The sequence below is a fragment of the Malus domestica genome, chromosome 09, assembly GCF_042453785.1.
Source record: "Malus domestica chromosome 09, GDT2T_hap1".
NCBI classification, from domain to species: domain Eukaryota; kingdom Viridiplantae; phylum Streptophyta; class Magnoliopsida; order Rosales; family Rosaceae; genus Malus; species Malus domestica.
In genome coordinates, this window is record NC_091669.1 from 17,542,752 (window position 1) to 17,562,725 (window position 19,974).

General features: G+C 36.8%; 2 protein-coding genes and 1 pseudogene across 22 annotated transcripts; 2 read left to right on the top strand and 1 right to left on the bottom strand.

Moving 5' to 3' along the window:
* Nucleotides 1-66: 66 nt before the first annotated feature.
* On the bottom strand, nucleotides 67-16,046 carry LOC103443755 (probable LRR receptor-like serine/threonine-protein kinase At1g51860; annotated as a pseudogene).
* LOC139187996 (uncharacterized) lies at nucleotides 6,103-12,804 on the top strand. 21 transcript variants are annotated; one of them, XM_070804760.1, is made up of 12 exons: nucleotides 6,111-6,387; nucleotides 6,639-6,761; nucleotides 6,868-6,890; nucleotides 7,093-7,208; nucleotides 7,782-7,820; nucleotides 8,292-8,356; nucleotides 9,251-9,568; nucleotides 9,690-9,743; nucleotides 10,026-10,098; nucleotides 10,836-10,899; nucleotides 11,337-11,489; nucleotides 12,587-12,804. In XM_070804760.1, exons 4-7 carry the CDS (start codon nucleotides 7,182-7,184, stop codon nucleotides 9,480-9,482), a joined length of 363 nt encoding a protein of 120 aa, XP_070660861.1. In that variant the 5' UTR covers nucleotides 6,111-6,387; nucleotides 6,639-6,761; nucleotides 6,868-6,890; nucleotides 7,093-7,181; the 3' UTR covers nucleotides 9,483-9,568; nucleotides 9,690-9,743; nucleotides 10,026-10,098; nucleotides 10,836-10,899; nucleotides 11,337-11,489; nucleotides 12,587-12,804. The 21 variants fall into 21 exon arrangements, with proteins under 21 accessions (XP_070660880.1, XP_070660879.1, XP_070660864.1 ...); XM_070804759.1 differs by lacking the exon at nucleotides 12,587-12,804 and adding an exon at nucleotides 12,130-12,579; XM_070804762.1 differs by lacking the exon at nucleotides 12,587-12,804 and adding an exon at nucleotides 12,130-12,579 and having other exon boundaries at nucleotides 11,424-11,489.
* LOC103443719 (uncharacterized) lies at nucleotides 15,069-16,724 on the top strand. The gene has a single exon (XM_008382611.4). The coding sequence runs from the start codon at nucleotides 16,061-16,063 to the stop codon at nucleotides 16,709-16,711; it is 651 nt and encodes a 216-aa protein (XP_008380833.3). The 5' UTR covers nucleotides 15,069-16,060; the 3' UTR covers nucleotides 16,712-16,724.
* Nucleotides 16,725-19,974: the final 3,250 nt, after the last annotated feature.

Genomic DNA, 19,974 nt, shown 5'->3' on the forward strand with positions numbered 1-19,974 from the left:
TACTCAAACTATTCAAATTTCCAACAAGATTTTCCACACCCTATATAATATGATAGAGAAGTACCACTACATAGGTGAGGGACTCATTTCGGTGGTGAATTTTAATGACATCATTTCCATGAAATCTTCTGAATCAATATGGCAACTCTTCTTTTTCCGAGCCAACTCCGCTGCCAAGCACTCATTCAACTTTATCACTACCTCACTTATGGTTGGCCTTGTGATAGAACAAGAAGATACACAATCCAAAGCTTTTTCAACAACTTTCCAACAGAATTGCTATCAAAGTTTCCTTTCAGCCTTGAATCAACAATACTTTTGATGTCCCATTTGCCAACCGTGAAACTAACCCATTTCGCAATGTGAACTCTTTCATGTGTCTGCGATATGATTGGTTGACTTGTTATAATCTCCAACAGCATAACCTCGAAGCTATAAACATCACTTTTCTCATTTAACATGTTTGATTGGTAGTACCTGAAAAACCATACCACGCAATTCAAATCATACTTCTAATAATATTGTTGTGCTAAGATAGCACCAAACCAATTGAAACCAACTCAAGCTAACCCACAGGAAACATATCAAATGAAATGCAAAAACAGAAAATAAAAGACACCAAGATTTTAACAAGGTTCCTCAACAATCAGTGTAACTGAAGTACGTCCTTGGAGCAGTAGGAGCTCACCAATAATCCACTATCAACCAAATGGGAGTTTACAAAGTGTTGGCAATCTCACAACCTAAAACCCCAATACACCCAATAACTCTCACTCACCAATAAACAAATAGATAAGGAAATATAGTGAATAATTTCCTCTCTATACAAAGCTCAAAGCTAATACATAAATACAACTTTGATTAAGTGAGTACTAACAAAGAAACAAAATCACTTTTCTTTCTTCTCTTCAAATGGGGGCTGCGACACCCTTTTTTCTTCTTTTCTGCTGCTGTCAAACAAAGGTAGCTGCTGCTGCCAATTAAAACCCTAGCCACACCCGTGGTGTTTTCACATGGGCCGAAGAAGGAATGCCTTTTAAATGGGCTGCTGGGCTTACAAATAAAGGCCTACTACAATTTGACCATATATTCAACAATCTCCACATTGGCCAAATTTCCAAATGCGCCATGATAACATAATCAACAATCAACACAAAACCACTCCCAAAAGTAGCAAGAGAATAACTCAAGCCGAGCAAAAATGTTCCAAAACTCCTACTGCTTCAAAACTCCTACTGCTCAATGTCTTCTTTATATAGGCAGAATGTGAGCCAAGTGCAAGCAATGAACAAACTTGGCTACACCAACAACCTAGTAAACATATCAGCGGGGTTGTCTTTAGTTGGAATCTTTTGGAGAAAGATATCCCTTTCACCAACAACTTCACGGACAAAGTGATAACGCACATCTATGTGCTTGGTCCTCGCATGATGAACCTGATACTTAGCCAAATAAATGGCACTTTGACTGTCACAATGCACCTCCACATGCTTCTGATAAACCCTAAAATCTCTAATCAGTCCATGTATCTAAATGGCCTCCTTTATAGCTTCAGCAGCTGCCATATATTCAGCCTCTATAGTTGACAAGGCAACAGACGACTGCAAAATGGACCTCCAACAAACTGGTCCTTTAGCCATAGTAAACACATAGCCTGTAGTAGACTTCCTTTTATCCAAATCACCTACATAATCTGAATCAACACAACCAACTGGAAAGTGACCAATACCAGAGCCATCCCTCTCAAAGCATAAACCAACATTTCGAGCACCATGGAGATACCTTAATATCCACTTAGCTGCATGCCAATGCTCTTTACCAAGATTATGCATATATTGACTCACCATACCAACTGCATAAGCAATATCCGGTCTAGAGCATACCATTGCGTACATCAAACTACTAACCAAATTTGCATATGGTATATTTCTCATTTGCAGCTTTTCTTTATCAGTTTTAGGACATTGTAGAGAACTCAATTTAAAATGAGGAGTCAAAGGAGTACTAACTGGTTTGGTTGAATCATGAACTCTAAACTTCTTAATCAACTTCTCAAGGTATTGTCTTTGATTCAAGCATACCAATCCCTTCTCTCTATCTCTAGTGATTTTCATGCCAAGGATCTTCTTCACTTCACCAAGATCCTTCATCTCGAAATAATTCTTCATTTGCTTCTTCAATTTCTCAATCTCTTTGACATTCTTTGAGGAAATCAATATATCATCAACATATATTAACAAATAAACGAAAGACTCATCTTGCAAATTCTTGAAGTACACACAATGATCATATTGACTTCTAGAATAATTTTGGCCTCTCATAAATTTATCAAACCTCAAATACCATTGTCTTGGAGATTGCTTCAAGCCATAAAGTGATTTCTTCAACTTGCAAAACAAATTCTCCTTCCCTTTTACTTTATACCCATCCAGTTGACACATAGATGTCTCTTCATTCAAATCACCATGTAGGAAAGCCGTCTTCACTTCAAGTTGCACAAGCTCAAGATCATATTGTGCAACAAGAGCTAACATAATATGAATTGAAGAATGCTTCACAACCGGAGAAAAGATTTCATTGTAGTCAATGCCCTCCTTTTGTGCATACCTTTTAACAACTAATCTTGCTTTGAATCTCACATTGCTTTTCCCATCAACACCTTCCTTCTTGGCATACACCCATTTGCAACCGATAGCTTTCTTACCTTTAGGCAATTTAGCTAACTCCCAAGTCTTGTTCTTCAAGAGAGAATTCATCTCATCACCCATGGCATTGCACCATTTCTCCTTTTCTTCACTCTCAATAGCTTCCTCAAAATTGGATGAAATCTCATCAGTAATAATAGGAAGAGCAAAAGAAGCATAATCACTATACCAAGCTGGCTTGGTAATATTTCTCTTTCCTCTATTCTTAGACTCGTGAGGTGAAACTTGCTCTTCATCTTGAAAAGAGTTATCAACTTCAATTTCTTCAACATCCTCATGGTCTCCCACTTCTTCACTTGTAGTGGCTTCAACATCAGTGAAAATAGGATTTGAAGTGCTAGAAGCAACTTTCTCAAGCTCCACCTATTGGACATCTTTCACATTCTTCTCAGAGTCTCTGAACATAATTTCTTCATCAAATGTCACATCTCTGCTAATTACAAGTTTCTTCATCTCTGGGCACCACAATTTGTAACCTTTGACACCACTACTAAAACCAAGAAAGATAGCCTTTTTGGCTCTAGGATCAAGTTTATTTTCAGTGACATGAAAATAAGCAGGTGAACCAAAAATATAGATATAGTCATAATCAGAAGAAGGTTTTCCAATCTATAACTCCATTGGTGTCTTACCCTGAACAGCAGCTGAGGGTAACCGATTGATGATATGACATGCATAGATAACTGCCTTTGCCCAAAATGATTTGCTCAAACCCGACTAAGACAATATACATCTAACCTTCTCAAGCAAGGTTCGATTCAATCTTTCTGCAACTTCATTTTGTTATGGAGTTCCTCGGACACTAAAATGCCTCACAATCCCTTCCTCTTTGCAAACTTTAAAGAAAGAGTCGGATGTGTATTCTCCACCATTATCTGGTTGCAAAATTTTAATCTTCCTCACAGTCTGGTTCTCAATCATTTTCTTCCAACCTAAGAAAATGCTCAATACCTCACTTTTGTGCTTCATAGTGTAGACCCAAGACCTTCTTGAATAATCATCAACAAAGGTCACAAACCAATGTTTACCACTTAAAGAATGAGTCTTTGTAGGACCCAAACATCTGAATGCACATAATCAAGAATACCTTTCGTCTGATGTAATGCAGTACCAAACTTCACTCTAGTTTGCTTCCCCAAGACACAATGCTCGCAAAAATCAAGCTTACAAGTCATGGCACCTTTTAGAAGACTTTGTTTCACAAGTCCTTGTAGAGTTCTCATCGGCATGGTCTAATCTCATATGCCACAGTCTAGTAGTATTTGAATCAGATGTGCTCATATTTTCTGAGACTACAGACGCTTCACATGTCACCGTGCTTCCTTGTAATAGATACAAATGACCACATCGAGGATCTTTCATCACAACAAGTGCACCACAAGTAACTTTCAATGTCGCCCATCTGAATGAAACCTGAAGCCCTGAAGCCCTTGGATTATAAAGTGCCCAAAGAAATAAGAGTTTTCTTCAAATTCGGTACATCCTGAACACCTATTAACTCTTTAACCATATGATCATGCAACTTTAAACAAATTGTACCGATCCTTTTTGTTGTGCAAGGATTGTCATCTCCCATGAAAACAACACCACCATCAAACTCTTTCAAGCTTGAAAACCAATCCTAGTGAGGAGTCATATGATGAGTACAACTCGTATCCAACACCCACTTAGTAGCACAATCAAATGATGTGGAAGCGGTTACAGGATAATAAGAAAAATCATTTTCAAGCTCAGCAACATTAGCTTCAGAACTTACTTTGCCTTTGGTCTTCAACCTAGGACAATCTTTCTTCCAATGGCCTTTATTATGACAAAAACACATTCATCTCTTTCTGAACTTTTTCTACCTTTAGAAGTTCCCCTAGGTCGAGAAAGTGATTTTTTCTTACTAGAGAAAGATCTCCTTTTTGATGATCTGCCTCTAACAAACAAGGCCTCAAAGGTACTATCATTATTATTATCTTTATGCCTCATTTCATAATTCATCAAGGCATTTAACACATCTTCAAATTTCACAATTTCTTTGCCATGCATAATAGTGATAACAAAATACTCATAAGAGTCCGGCAAAGAATTCAACAATATTAAGGCCTTATCTTCATCCTTAATATCCTCATCTAAATTCATCAAATCGGCAATCAACTTATTAAAAGCATCGAGGTGTCTAATCATTTTTGTACCTTCTTTATATTGGAAGTGGTAGAGCTTTTCTTCAAGTGTAGCCGATTCTCCACACTCTTCGTCATTTACTTGTCTTCTAATTTTTGCCACAACAAATTTGCTAATGTCTCCCACATCACAAAATATTTTTGAGTTTTTGCAAGGCACAACCAAATTGTGGAGCAAGCTCACAAATTTAATTTCTCCCATTTCAACTTCGACATAGCTTCTAGCTTATCTCCCAAAGCGGCAAGTAGATCTTGTTGAGCCAACACATCTTTGACCTCACATTGCCACATTCCGAAGTTGTTTGTGCCATCAAATTTTTCCACTTCGAACTTTTCTTTTTGCACCGTAGTTCTTGCAAACCCAGAGCTGCTTCCAAAAAGATTCTCATCTTGCCCGTCTGATATCTTTAGCAACTAGACGGTACCCAAGAGCAACCAGTGCTCAAATTCCAATTGTTGTGCTAGGATAACACCACCAATTGAAACCAACTCAAGCTAACCCACATGAAATATATCAAATGAAATGCAAGAACATAATATAAAAGATACCAAGATTTTAACGAGGTTTCTCAACAATCAGTGTAACTAGAGTATGTCCTCGGAGCAGTAGGAGCTCATCTAATAATCCACTATCAACCAAATGGGAGTTTACAAAGTGTTGACAATCTCACAATCTAAAACCCCAATACATCCAATAACTCTCACTCACCAAAGAAACAAATAGATAAGGAAATATAGTGAATAATTTCCTCTCTATACAAAGCTCAAAGCTAATATACAAATACAACTTTGATTGAGTGAGTACTAACAAAGAAAGAAAATCACAGTTCTTTCTTCTCTTCAAATGGGGTCTGCGGCACCCTTTTTTCTTCTTTTCTGTTGCTGTCAAACAAAGGCAGCTGCTGCCAATTAAAACCCTAGCCACACCCGTAGCTTTTCACATAAGCCGAAGAAGAAAGGCCCTTTAAATGGGCTGATGGGCTTACAAATAAAGACCCACTACAATTTGGCCATATATTCAACAAATTATATATATACTAAAAGAGAAACATAACTGAAACACTGTTCATAGAGCAGTGTGATACCGATTTTAACCCTGCTTGCTTTGTTTATTTCTTTTGGACCATTCATCCGTGCTTCCCTTCTTTTTTCTTCTTACTGTTCATTCGTCAGTGTTTTCCGTTTTTACCCTTCAGCTGCTCTTCAAGTCTAGGTTCTTTTGCGTTTTCCACAGTAAAATTACGGTTTTGACCATGGTTTCCGGTGGAAATGTCTCGACTTCTTCCGAAAACACTAGAAACCTTAAACTACAGAATTCTCAGCTGCTCGGCAACGGGTTGGTGATTTCGATCATGCGTCCTACACTCCTCCTCGAGATCTCTTCCATCTCTGTTTCTGATCTTTTCGATCTCTCCTTCGTGATCCTTCGATCTCTGCTTCCTCATCTTTTTGGTCTTTGCTTTGCGATCTCCTTGCCGTCTAATCGTGCGCTCAATTTCTCTAGCCTTCAACAGGTAATTAAATCTCACTTCTTCTCAACTACCCAGGAGCCAAATATTTGATTTTTCGCCGTGGTTTGTTATTTTACCGAATTTGGTTGTTGATATTTCGTATTTTTTTATCGTTCATTAGTGTTCTATTGGGGTTGTATTTTGCTAGAATTTCATAGAATTTGATTTGGCCGCGTAACTGATTGGCTTAAAATTTTGTGAGATTAAATATTTCTTGAATTTGATCATTAGATTTCCCTTTTTTTTTATGGAAGTTGACGTGCTTTTCCGTTCATCGCCAAAACAAACCCACGCTGCCTCCCTCTTTGTCTTCTCCTCCAGCAATTTCCGCCCTTAGTTCTCAATTGGATTCACAGTAGAAACCCAAAAACTTAGAGGTACGAAAATTTCAGTTTTTTTTGTGTTTTTGATTTATTTTCAGTGTTAATTTCTGATTAAATTATTATTTGTGATAAACTGATCTGGGTTTTGCTTGGATTCCAGAGTAAAAACGTTGAAACTTAAAGGTATGAAAATTTCAATTCTTTTTATTTATATTTATTTTCAGTGTTAATTTCTGATTAATATTATTCTCGATAAATCCACTTAGAATCTTGATCTTAGTTTTGCTTAAATTCATCTTAGGGTTTTATAATTTTTTTAGTCTTATAATTTTCTGATGCACCTGTGATTAAATACAACCTAATTTGATTTTACCCACAAGTGCAGATCTTACCCCGCAGTGCTCAATCCAGAGAATTGGGACTCATAATCAATAAGATTCATATGGTTTATTGGTATCAATTTTGGTTGCAGCAATGCTGTTCTTGCTGAAGACCTGCCATGTAAGTGATTTAGTTTTTGCTTTTCGAATTTCTACTTTTCATGCATAATTATGAATATTTGGGTAATATTTTCTACTTAATCTCCAATTCAAAGAGTAGGATATTGAATTATATTTTCATTTTAGTTAAAATGCGTTACCATTTTAGTTAAATTTAATCCCTAATTGATCTGACTAACCACCCAAAAAGGATTATCATACAAAGTGTCTGCAAATAGATCGAATACTATTAATGAAAATTAATCCTTAATGCTTCCATCTGACTACATGGTAGTATTTTGTAGCTAAACATAGTTTTTACTCGATCAAATATTTACCAACTTACATTGACAAGTCCATTCTCCTTCATTTGAACATCAAAAGCCAAATCACACGTGGATCCCCAAACTTTAGCTTTACCATTACTAATCCTCTTGCTTGGGAATTTAAATAAAAATAATCATAAGCAAACATGAATCTTATTTTATACCAACTCAGGATGTTATCATAAAAATCAATTGATACGAAGAGTAGAGCTATTAAAGACGTTCGAAATTGTGTCAAGTGTTACAGAAGTAATATATTTTGTATGCAGAAATTCAAAGCACGCAGAGATCTCGAGTCAAAAGCAGAGGTACCCAACCCCTTTTGTTCGATTTTTGCTTTGTTTTATCTCTGTTTTCATTTTTGGGTACGATTTTGTGCTTTATAATTGGGTTTAATGTGAAAGTTTTTGAAGCAGCTAAATCTCATTCAGTTCTGTTTGATTGATTGTTTATCTATGATTTGTTCTGTTATGCTTGGTAGGTTTAAATTGAATTGGATTTGTATGTGATTCGAGTTGATTAAAATTTTTTTTTTTCAGTTGTAAATCATATTTGTTGCAGATCATGAAACAATTTCATGTTTGGTTTAAGAGAATAGGCTTGATTCGATGAGATTTGGATTCATGAGTTATAGCCATCTGAGATACGCAAGAGTGTTTGCATTCTTTAGAAAAAATTTAGGAGCTACAAAAGTATGCTTTAAATTTGAGTTTTGTGATTACTATTTTTGTTCTTTATCTTACTAAGATTTTGGTAAATTTTGAGCAACTCTTGCACAGCGAAATGACTCCCACCACCCAACAAACGCAACTGTTACAATTTCAATTGCAGTTCTTGAAGAAAGGTAAAGCCTATGTTCTGTACAAAGTCTTAGATTTTTTTATATGGGGTTTCATTTTTTGTGCTTTTTTTTCCCTTGAGAATATTAATATTGTTGAGTTATTAAATTCGACTATTGCATAGGTTAAATTTTACGTCAAATTGTAGTAATTGTCATACAAGTTTATATTTTTGTATAGAATTGCAGACAGTTTGAATTTTGGATGAGAGTTTAGAATATTTATAAGTTGGTTCTGTTGTGGGATCTCCATATAGCAAATTTATCCTACTTTGTAGTTCAAAAATCATAGGTTAGATTGTCTACTGTAGCTATACAATTTTTCCATGTTTTTCAGATCATGGAATGAGTTTCTCATGCTGAGATTGTAACCCAATCAATAAAAAAAGTGAAACACAGAAGTTCTATATCGCATGTTAGTTTTGATCCATTTCTAAAAATCCTATGCATGATACAAGAAAAACATTTCTTTGCTGCAAAGAAGAGTGAAGTACTGAACAACAATGTGAAAAGTTGGGACCTAGAAAACAAGATATTTTTAATGTGTATTATAACTACATGGATGTAAATAAGATAATTTTTACATATCAATTGTTCTTTATAGAACATAGGGATGTAGATAGATTTTGATATGAAACTGGAAAGAAGAATACCAAATGAAGCACTGATTTGTTGAGATATTTATTTTTGCTTGGAAAAAAATTGATATATTGTGGATTATTACTAACATATATAAAACTATAAGCTTTTGAGATTGGGAGACAAAACCCACAAATTCAAATCAGACAAAAAAAATAAATAAAAAATTTAACAGACTTAAAGATCAAACTCCAAAAGGGTATTAAAAACAAGGCTTATTTGATCCATTGAGTGTGAAAGTTTTGAGCTTTGAAGAAGCAGAGGAGGAGAGTTGCCAGTCCATCTTCAAGTAAGCTTGGCAACCATAGATCAGGCTGTGGAGAGGATGGAGAAAATTATCCTGCTGCTTAACAAGAGTCACAACAGTAGCAGAATCCACCTTCACCTCAGCAGATCTAAAACCTCTCATCCAAGCAAGCATAATCCAAAAAAAAGGCATATGGATTCACATGGATTTCGCGGAGCTAGAGAAAGATACTGCCTCAAGAGATGAGTGGTTACTGATGTGTAGAAAGCAAATTGTTTTCTCGCAAATGATATTTATCAAAGATGACATTCATTATGGTCAAATAAACTCAGGTTGGTTGAATAAATCACTCATGGAGTTTGTTTTGCAAAAACTGTATTAATTTTGTTTTGACTGCAAATTTAATAATTTTCTTAACACATTTTTATCAAATTTGAATTTTCTCATTTTCAGATTTTCGGCAGACCACATTTTTTCCCTTTGCAGTATTTTTTGTCCTTGAAAAAGGTATGCCATGTTTTTAACGTTTTGGGTTTTACATGTTACTTCGACTTTTATTGTTTGCCTCCTTCAGCGTTACTTACATTCATTTTCCAGTATTGGCTGATAAAAATTTATAAAATAGTTAACACTTTAATTAGAAAGTTTTAGTCATATTTTTAGTCATATGTTATGTGTCATTCCAATTCAAAGATGGGAAAATGACTGAAATAATATTTACTTCCTTCTGTTTTTTCAAATTTCCTTTTGGTCCAATTTTATATTTCATTTCTTTGTGACTTTTTGTAGAACTTGGAACCAGCTTTTCACATAACATGGATGATGAATGCAAGAAACTCATACACAGAATAACTCCACCAAGGTATATGCAAATTAAAATCATAACTTGCGTCAATATAGAAGTATAAATTATTTTTTATCACACAACTTTGATAGAATAATTTGTCTCATAATTTAAAATATTGTAAATATTTTAGCTACCTGGCAATCAACAACTAATATCACTTCCAAGAAGGTAAGATCAACATATGATATGTCACAGCAGTATATTTTTCACAAACAGATGGTAAAGTTGTACACATCACATTAGGCAAGTTTCAATCTTTTTTACTTCCATTTTAACATATTTCTAATTAACATTTCGTTCTAAATTTTGATTGAACTTTATTTAAATGTTTGATTTGTGAATTTCACAAGTCGAATTACTTTGTTCCGTTCATGATAATACATATAAATTGAATTGCCATTCATAATTCTCTGTTTTCACTCAACATTATTTATGAAAATTGAAGCTATAAAATATCTCATATAATCTTTAATCCCGCATTTATATTCATGTGAATATGTAAAAATGTATATACATTTTTATATTTTCGCAAGGTAAGAAATATACCGTTCACATTTATAATTTGTAATAGTGATCTGGAACATATTCTCTTTATCAGAATGATGATTGAGATAATATTGTTTAAATCATTATCTCCTTATCACTAAATATTTTAGTGCAATACTAATAATTTCACTGCTAATGAGAACTTTATCTATGATTTTCTTTTGTGTTGTCACTTCTGATTTTACTGATTAATGTATTTCTTGAAGGTGGTGATGTAATCATAAGAAAAAGTCGAGTTCTTTAGTTCATTGCAAATCGACCCATTGCCAGGTATCTCTCTCTCTCTCTCTCAAGATATTACCAATTAGGTGTATTTATACTCTTATTGGATGTGAATTTTAGTATAATGATGTAATTGCATGATAACCTATGCATCGTTTGGAGTTTAAATATAACACTTAAACTGTGGGCAAATTTAAATGTGAAAGTACTGATAAACTATAACCTCATCCATCATTTATTTGAGAGATCACTCAAGTTGTGAAGAAATGTAAATAGCCATTTTATGAAGATTATTAGCACTTAATGTACAATTGTATTGCATAATTTTTGTGAAGAAAAAAAAAAACAGTTCGTAAAGTAGGAGAAACAGCCAGGTGCCACTGTGTAAGATTCTAGGGACTGCTGAATTGGAATACTCAGAGAAACGATATGCATCTGGATCACTAATAATATTTTTTTGTGTGTTTGTATCTCATATGTTGAAGGCACCCTAATATTAGTAGTCAAAATGGAGCAATTTGTCTGGATATTTTGAAAGACCAATGGAACCCAATTCTGACATTTAACTGCAGAGATTGTTGGGTCTAAAAATAAGAAAATGGAGAGAGTAACACGACACTACTCGAAATTGGCTTTGGGTAAGCTTCCATTCTCTTCTATTTATAATTTCTTTGAGAAGTGATTTTGGTTGCTGGTTGAAAGAGATAATGTCAAATTCATATATGAACTAAGAAAATAATATGCATGTATAATGAAGTGGAATTTTTCCTAACATTAGAAAAACTGAAACCACTTGGTGGGAAAAGGCTTTGTTGTTGTTGTTGTTGTATTAGAAAAACTGAAAAACTAGAGCTGCTCACTGTCTTGCATTCTTTTATTAGTTTTGAAACTATAACCAAGTATATCTTAGCACCACAGCTTTCCATAAAGTGGTTCCAATAACATAGTTTCATATATAATACTCTTACACTCTCTTTTACTAATTTTTGTTACACTATCAATCACTCACAGGTCATACTATTCATAGAGTGGTTCAAAGGATTCTAAGAGCTGCATTTACCCAATTTATGCGTTTCATGTTAAAATTCTTTCAAAAAGCTCAAACATCTTTCAGTGTAAATATACATGAACCTTCTTTAATAATCTCTTATAGCTTCGAAATATGTTTTTTTTTTCCGTTACTAACCCCGCAGCAACGCGCGGGCCATATTTCTAGTATTTCCTAAAACATCAATTTGCAACATCTTTCTTCATCCTGCTGGTTCCTTTGTATAGCAGACGAAAGATGAAGGGTAAAGTAAAAAGGCAAAAAGACACCCAGGAGTTCCCGCAACACATGTCCACACACGAGTCCCATCCTCAGCAGGAAAACTTCTGGATAGGCCAAAATCCGCTAGTTTGGCTTGAAAGTTTTCATTCAACAATATATTTGTAGATTTCACATCTCTGTGGATTATAGGAGGTTTGCAGCCGTAGTGCAGATACTCCAATCCCACATGCAAATTTTCTTAACACTTGTTACACAAGAAAAAAAAGAAAGTAGATATGTTATAGAGGGACTATGAAAATTTCAACTCGCTGACCGTGTGCAGCGTCAATTGCAATCCGAAGTCTGTCTGCCCAACTCAATATATTTGACCTGTTATCTGCGTTTGTACATAATGAATCAGTCATTAGTTCTGTGTTATTCTATTTAAATTCTAATAGAGTTATTGATTGTTGCCAAAATTAACAGGTGTTAAGAGCATGTTGATGAAGTTGTTTGATTGTTCACCATGTGGCCTAGTGTTGATTTCCCTGTATGCTTTTACGTGCACTTTTAGATTGTTCAGAGTGTTGTTAAAGTTTCTTTTGAGGGTTGTTTCTTTCTCTGCTATTAATTTATCTGAAAGATGCTCGTGTAAGTTTCCATTGAACATGTATTCATAAATGAGCCCTGTATTGGTTCCGTCAGTGCAATATCCGACAAGGCTTGTCAAGTTCCTGTGGTGAACTCTCATGAGAAGATTAACCTGCAAAAAAGAAAAGAACTTATTTATGAGTATATGATAGTGCTCAAGATTGTTGAGAAAGTTTTCTTTATTACTTATTACATACTTCTGAATGAAATTCTTGATATCCTTGAACCGATGATTGTGACAGCATCTTCACAGCTACTTGAGTATCACCTATGTAGCCATGGTAAACTGATCCAAATCCACCTCTACCAACAATCCTCTCACAATTATTGGTGATCTTGAGTACCTCAGAGTATGTAAATTGACGTTGCGATGGCTCCATTGGCCCGTGCTGAATGATGGGTGGTAAATCAGCTGTAACATCTGTTGAGGGCACTAATAGAGGAATAACCAAAAATTGCTGGACAAAGCATTTTATGCTCCGATATATGCATCTTTGTGATCAAATTTATGACAACACTATTTAACTAGTATAGAATCCTACCATGGTTTCTTTGTTTTTGAAACGCCACCAAATTACAGCTGCTACAATTGTTAGAAGGATTAAAATTCCGACAACTGATGTTGCTACTGGAACCAAAATACTGTCCTTTTTCTTATCCTTTTCGCAGTGAAGCAGTACATTTAGATTTTGATTCTCACACAGGCTGGCAGAAAAATGGATGTTGGTAACATAAGTACGACTTGGGATTATAAATACCTCACATACTTTTTAGTTTTCATTTTTTCTCAGAAGATCATTTAGTTCCAAAAGAAAATTTCATAATTTAAGAGAAAGCTGGTAGTCCTTGGGGTTGACATAAGCCTTAACACGGTTTCAGGAATGAGTGGAGGTTCTAATGGTTTCACCTTAATGTTAGTGAACCGTCATTTGATTTTTGAATTAGTCCAACTGGAACAGGACCTGTGAGGTTGTTTTTCTCCAATTTTCTGAAAACGGAGAACAACTGTAAATATAGACGTACTCATAATGAAGTCATAAACAGACATATGATGTATCAGCTGCAAATCTGAATAACTTGTTTGATAATTCCCTGGCACGAGGAATTATTTTTCAAATGTAATTGTTGAAAACAGATTTTCGACTTAAGTTAGTAACCGTTTCTTTCATTCAGTAAATAATTTGACACGGTAACACACTTACAAAGTCTGTAGCATTGTAAGATTGGAGAAAGAAGGAGGTATCTCCCCGGTTAAACCAGTAGAGGATAAATTACTGCATTGAAAATTTTGCTTAACTTTACCAATGGATTATAAGCCGGACAGAAATGAAAACAAGATATTTGGAAAATGTAGTTTTAGTTCATTACACTTACAAGGATATGATTCTGGGGGGCTCATAACCATTATAGCTGCAGTGTAACCCTTCCCACAAGTACTCTTGAGGTGCACATGGGTCACCTTGCCAATTTCTCTTCACTCCGTATGTGTTCTTGATGTTTTGTATGAAGTCAACTAATATACAAAGATTCATTAAAGAAAACCTCAACTAAGTAAATTAGTAATGGGAGATGATCTGTTTGGAAATATTGGCATACCATCTTGTTGGTTAGTTTCTTCCTGCAAGAACTCAATGACCGTATAAATCTCAAAGGCATTGAGGATGGGTGGAAGGGTAGAGTTTCCATCATGAGAGATTGACGAATTGTGCAGTGCTGCTCCAGTTAAAGCCTCTGTCATGGATACTGTCGATGTGGCTAAGTACAGAAGAGGGAAAGGCTCCTGAAAGGGCTTTCCATTCCGAGTAATGCTTAACAATCTAGTCTGGTTGGTTTGGAGTTTTTCAATTTCAGCAAATTGAAGGTAGACATAATATTTGGTATTTTCATCAGGGGAATTCCACCAAAGATCTAAATTAGTTGCATTTTTTGGCGTTGAGCTCATGACAATAGATGGCACTTGGTAGACATTCTGATTTTCAGGGTCGATGGTCAGTGAAGTGGTTACTTGTTTCCATTCACTGTAATGATGGGGATCCCATATGAAATCATAAATGTCATCTGTATACCTGGAAACAATAATTTGTCAGAATTTAATCAAAGAGAACATTTCAAATACCCTGAACCCCACACCGAAAATACATGGAAGAACTATGGTGCTTAAGCAAGGCACATAAGTCTAAATGACCTGGGGTTCTTACAATAACAAAAGAGAAGGCAAACCTGCATGTTTTATTAGTTATTGTACCAGCATCATAATGCGAGAAGACTGATAAGCGTCCCATTTGAGTCTGGTAAGTTGAATTATCCAGAGGCCTTATTCTATTGCTGATATAAACGGAATCCCAGAGCCCTTATTCACCAAACAAACGTGTATATAGTTCTGCAAGGGAACATGTATGATCTCCTTTATTGTGTTGTTTTTTAATGTATCCCACAAGTTAGCTCCAAGATGCAGATTGTTGGTACCATATTATATTGGGCCTCATTACTTGGGCTTCCAGACATTAAGCCCATGATTTATGTAAAAGGGGAGGAGCCCTTAGTCTAGAAAAGGGACTCCTCACCCTCACAATCAGGGGCCTCACATCCAACAACCCTCTCACAAACAAAGAAAGACTCTCAAACTCTCTCTTTCTCTGGGGGACTCCCCCTCACACTTGTAATCCATACATTCATACAGAGAAATACAATCAACATCAGTGTGGACGTAGCCCAAACATTGGGGTGAATCACGATACATCTTGTGTTCTTTACATTCTTGCAGATTCACGGTCGGATTTACGTTGTTCCAAGACCTTCCGGTTTTATGCATCAACATTTGGCACTGTCTATGGAAAACGACACGAAAAGCTATGTCAGTTCTCTTTCATTTTTCCATCTCACCACCGTGAACCTACAGAAACCCAAACAACCTCAAAAACAGAAAGAACTGATCTCTCTCTCATGATCAAAAACTCCTAAAATGTTACCTTTCTTTCTCAGCCCCGTTTCCTTATACACCATTTGCGTCCGCCGTTGCTTTGCCAGCTCGGGCCTCTCCCAGCAAACCCTACAACTCGACAATGATTAAACCACACTCCACTTCTGAGGTCCCAACCCTAAACTTTCTAACCAAACCCAAAACCCCGAAAAAGCATCACTCGTTCTAATCCACGGCTTTGGCTCCGCCGCCATGTGGCAGTGGCAGAACCAAGTCCAGTTCTTCTCCCCCCACTTCAACGTCTACGTCCCCAACCTTGTCTTCTTCGAGAATTCCACCACCCATCCCCAGAGCGAACCAAGGTTTTTCAGGCATCCTCGGTCGCCAAGATGATGGAGAAGGTCGGGGTGGAGAGATTTAGTGTGATGGGGAAGAGCTACAGCGGCTTTGTGGCGTACCACTTGGCGAGGATATGGCTGGAGAGAGTGGAGAAGGTGGTGATTGCCAACTCTGGGGTTAACATGAGGAGAGGAGATCACAAGGCGCTTTTGAAGAAGGCAAAGTTGGAAAAGATTGAAGATCTCATGTTGCATTCCACGGCGCCTCAGCTCAACAAGTTACTCAGCCTCGCCATGGCCCGGCGGCTCGACATCATTCCCGACTTGTTCTTAAGCGACATAATACGGATTTCCCAAAATGGGAAGCTATTTCAGCTTGTCACAATGGCAGGAGCTGAAGCTGCAGGCTTTGATATTCAAGGTATTGGGGAAGAGTTGCCATGGATCCGAAACCGACGAGGTGCAGGAAGATTCTTGCTAACAGTTACTGGTAAAAAAGCTGTCCTGATTTGGTTCATGGTGCTCGACGTCTCTGCTTTACTAATCTGCTCACCGGCTCACCTCGTGCAAGTCCATACTCATCGATCTGAACTTGACCCAGACCCACGACCTCGTCGTCCCTGGTGGTCCTGCCGAAACCTTGTCGCCACCTTCCCCAGCTATCTCAGAATAATGGAGAAAGGGCTTTCTGAGAAGTCATGAGAAAGAAGAAGATAAGTTTCTATTATCAATTCTATTATTATTCCCTTGTCTGCCGTATGCTAAAAGGAAAAAGATAAAAAGAAAGAAAAATAAAGCAAAAGGAAAAGGAGGTATGTAGGTAGAGAAAAAAGAAAAAAGATGTCTGATATTTCCTGCATAATAGTCGATGAGGCTCACGAAAAGAGCCTGAATACTGATCTCTTGTTGGCATTATTAAAAGATTTACTTGGTCGACGGTCTAGTTTACGACTTATTATAATGTCTGCAACAGCTGATGCCAAAGTGCTTTCCGAATATTTTTATCACTGTGGAATCTTTTATGTATTGGCGAGGAGTGAAAGGAAGTGAGTCCTATTGGAGCGAGGAGATCAAGAAAAGCAAATGGGTGATGACGGAAAGGTTTTCACTTTGGCTCAAATCTTGGCCCTGCCTCCCGCCACTGCTAACTGCACATGCTATCCCACTATCCAACCATTTGCCATACCCACCTTCTGCAATACCACCGAAAAAAGACTTATGAAGATGAAGGTTTCCCCCAACAGCTGGATCGCTGAGGTTGATGTGAAGGGAGAAATCTCGTTGTTGCCAAGTCCTAGTAGTTTTTTTTTTCTTTTGAATGATGTGATTTACTTTTCTTATCTTTTAGAGACATCTGTATAACCCCACCAGAGGCTAATCATAAATAAAGAAAGAAGGCAGCAAAAAAAAAAAAGGGCAAAATGTCGGCAAGCCTAAAATAGTGGGCTGAAATGTTATGTGGAGGGCGAAGGCCCATATGCCCAAAAGAGCCATGTCTTATGGCTTCAAACTCCAACCTCCATCCCTCCACTTAAGGTTCACCCTCTATTATCACTAGCCAGGTGATCAAAAGTACGTCCAGTACTCCAACATTATTTGACAGCCTGCCGCTATTATCACCACGTCCAGTACTCCAAAATTATTCGGCAGCCTGCCGCTATTATGACCAACCAGGTGATCAAAAGTATGTCCAGTACTCCAAAATTATTCAGCAACCTGCCGCTATTATCACCAACTAGGTGATCAAAAGTACGTCCAGTACTCCAAAATTATACATGAGCATCACTCATGTCAATCATACATAAACATCACTCATGTCAACATTCATGAGCATCACTCATGTCAACATCCATTAACATCACTCATGTCAATCAACATAAACATTCATGAGCATTACTCATGTCAATCAGCTTCGAAAGCTTCATTTACAGAGCTCCAGCTTCGAAAGCTTCATTTACAAGAGCTCCAGCTTCGAAAGCTTCATTTACAAAGCTCCGACTTCAAAGCTTCATTTACAAAAGCTCCAGCTTCAAAGCTTCACTTTTAAAGTTTCACCTAGAAAGCTTCAGTGCATGGTATACAAAGACCGCCTCCGAACAACCGCCACTTCGACCCATACATGGATTGAATTTGAAGTCTCCAGCCAACAGACTATATTGACTGAAGACTTGGGGGACTACACTATGTACCATATATTGGGATTCCGCAACTGAGCCTCATGAAAAATACTTGGGGGACTTAGCCCATTATTTATGTACTGAGGAGCGAACCCTTATTCTATAAAAGGAACTCCCTCACTTTCATTAGAGAGCACCCATTATTCATGTATTGAGGAGCGAACCCTTATTTTATAAAAGGGACACCCTCACCTTTATTAGAGAGAGACTCTTAGCCCATCACTTAGGTATTGAGGAGCGAACCTTTATTCTATAAAAAGGACTCCCTCACCTTCATTAGAAAGCATCGCCGCCAGCTAAGCAACCGTCTTGCCGCGAGCATCACTTCTAACCTATCACTTATGTATTGAGGACCGAGCCCTTATTCTATAAAAGGGACTCCCTCACCATCATTAGAGAGCATCGCCGCGAGCATCACTCCTAACCCATCACTTATGTATTGAGGACCAAGCCCTTATTCTATAAAAGGGACTCCCTCACCATCATTAGAGAGCATCGCTGTCTGCTGAGCAACTGCCTCGCCGCAAGCATCAACTCTAGCCCATCATTTATGTATTGAGGAGCGAGCCCTTATTCTATAAAAGGGACTCCCTCACCATCATTAGAGAGCATCGCCGCCTACTGAGTAACCGTCTCACCGCGAGCATCAACTTTAGCCAGTTGTATATATAAAAACATCTGATAACTTCCAGTTATATATACTTCAAACAAATAATGTCAAACAATGGCTTTGAGAATAAATAAATAAATAAATAAAAAACACAAAAGAACACAAAACTGTGGTGATGAGATTGACTTTGACTTTTGAAATTGCGCAAAAGAATTGCACAGAGATTTAAGTACTATTTTGTGATTAGCAATAAGTATGGTTAATGTGGAAGCTTGTTTAATAAGCAAAGGGTGAGGGAGACAAGAAGGGAATGGACTTTGTTTTTGAATCCAATATCAACTTGTGATGATATAAGAGTTTCTTGAGATGATGTGTCAAAATAACAAGTATGTTAGTATAATAAAAAAATAATTTGTTGTTGTGGCTTATTTTATCTGACAGTGAGAGAGGGGCGTGTCAGCGAGAGAGAGTAGGGAGAGATATGTGTTTGTAGGGTTGTGTAGATGATGTGTTATTTCCCTACGCAGTACCTTTATTTATCGTAATAAGGGAGGGCAGAATCTTTTTCCTCTGAGGAATACAAGTCTTAATAGAGAAGAGTAACTACTATCAAATCTAATCTAGGATTTACACAATCACACTTAAATACAAAGTTTATAACACTCTCCTTGAGTGTGTAAATACTCAAGTAGATTCGACATCATGTAGAGTTGAGGAAGTCAACTTGTCAGCACTGATTCTGGGAACACGCTAGTCTCAAAGTAAAGTAGGAACTTGCATATGGAACTAAGTCTCACAAAAAACCTTATGGCTATGGTAAAACCCCAATAGGGACAAAACCCATACTAAAAGGAAAAATGGGTGAGAAATGCAAAGTCAAATTAAATGCCTACAAGACGTCATCAGGGATATGATCAACCCAAGGTGGGTGCCTCGTCAAAACCTCGTTAGGTAGTAAAAACACAGTCGAGAAAATGCTCCTAATCGTAAGGAAAAAGAGTACATTAAGATCAAGCAAGTATACTTCAGAATACTCCCCCTTAAATTTGACATAATTCAGAAGAGAATTAGCAATGTTACAACTCAGAAAGTTTACGCATACCTATTCCTTGAACAAGCTTCTAAAACATCGCCTTCGATAGTGATTTGGTGAAGATGTCGGCCAAATTGTCTTGTGA

What these genes read in the sequence shown, in the direction of transcription:
- LOC139187996 (XM_070804763.1), top strand. Translation starts at nt 7,182, where the DNA reads ATGCTGTTCTTGCTGAAGACCTGCCAT. An exon ending in ATCTCGAGTCAAAAGCAGAG is followed by an intron (nt 7,821 to 8,291) that starts GTACCCAACCCC and finishes ACTCTTGCACAG; the next exon opens with CGAAATGACTCCCACCACCC. An exon ending in ATTGCAGTTCTTGAAGAAAG is followed by an intron (nt 8,357 to 9,250) that starts GTAAAGCCTATG and finishes TTGAAGAAGCAG; the next exon opens with AGGAGGAGAGTTGCCAGTCC.
- LOC103443719 (XM_008382611.4), top strand. Translation starts at nt 16,061, where the DNA reads ATGATGGAGAAGGTCGGGGTGGAGAGATTTAGTGTGATGGGGAAGAGC.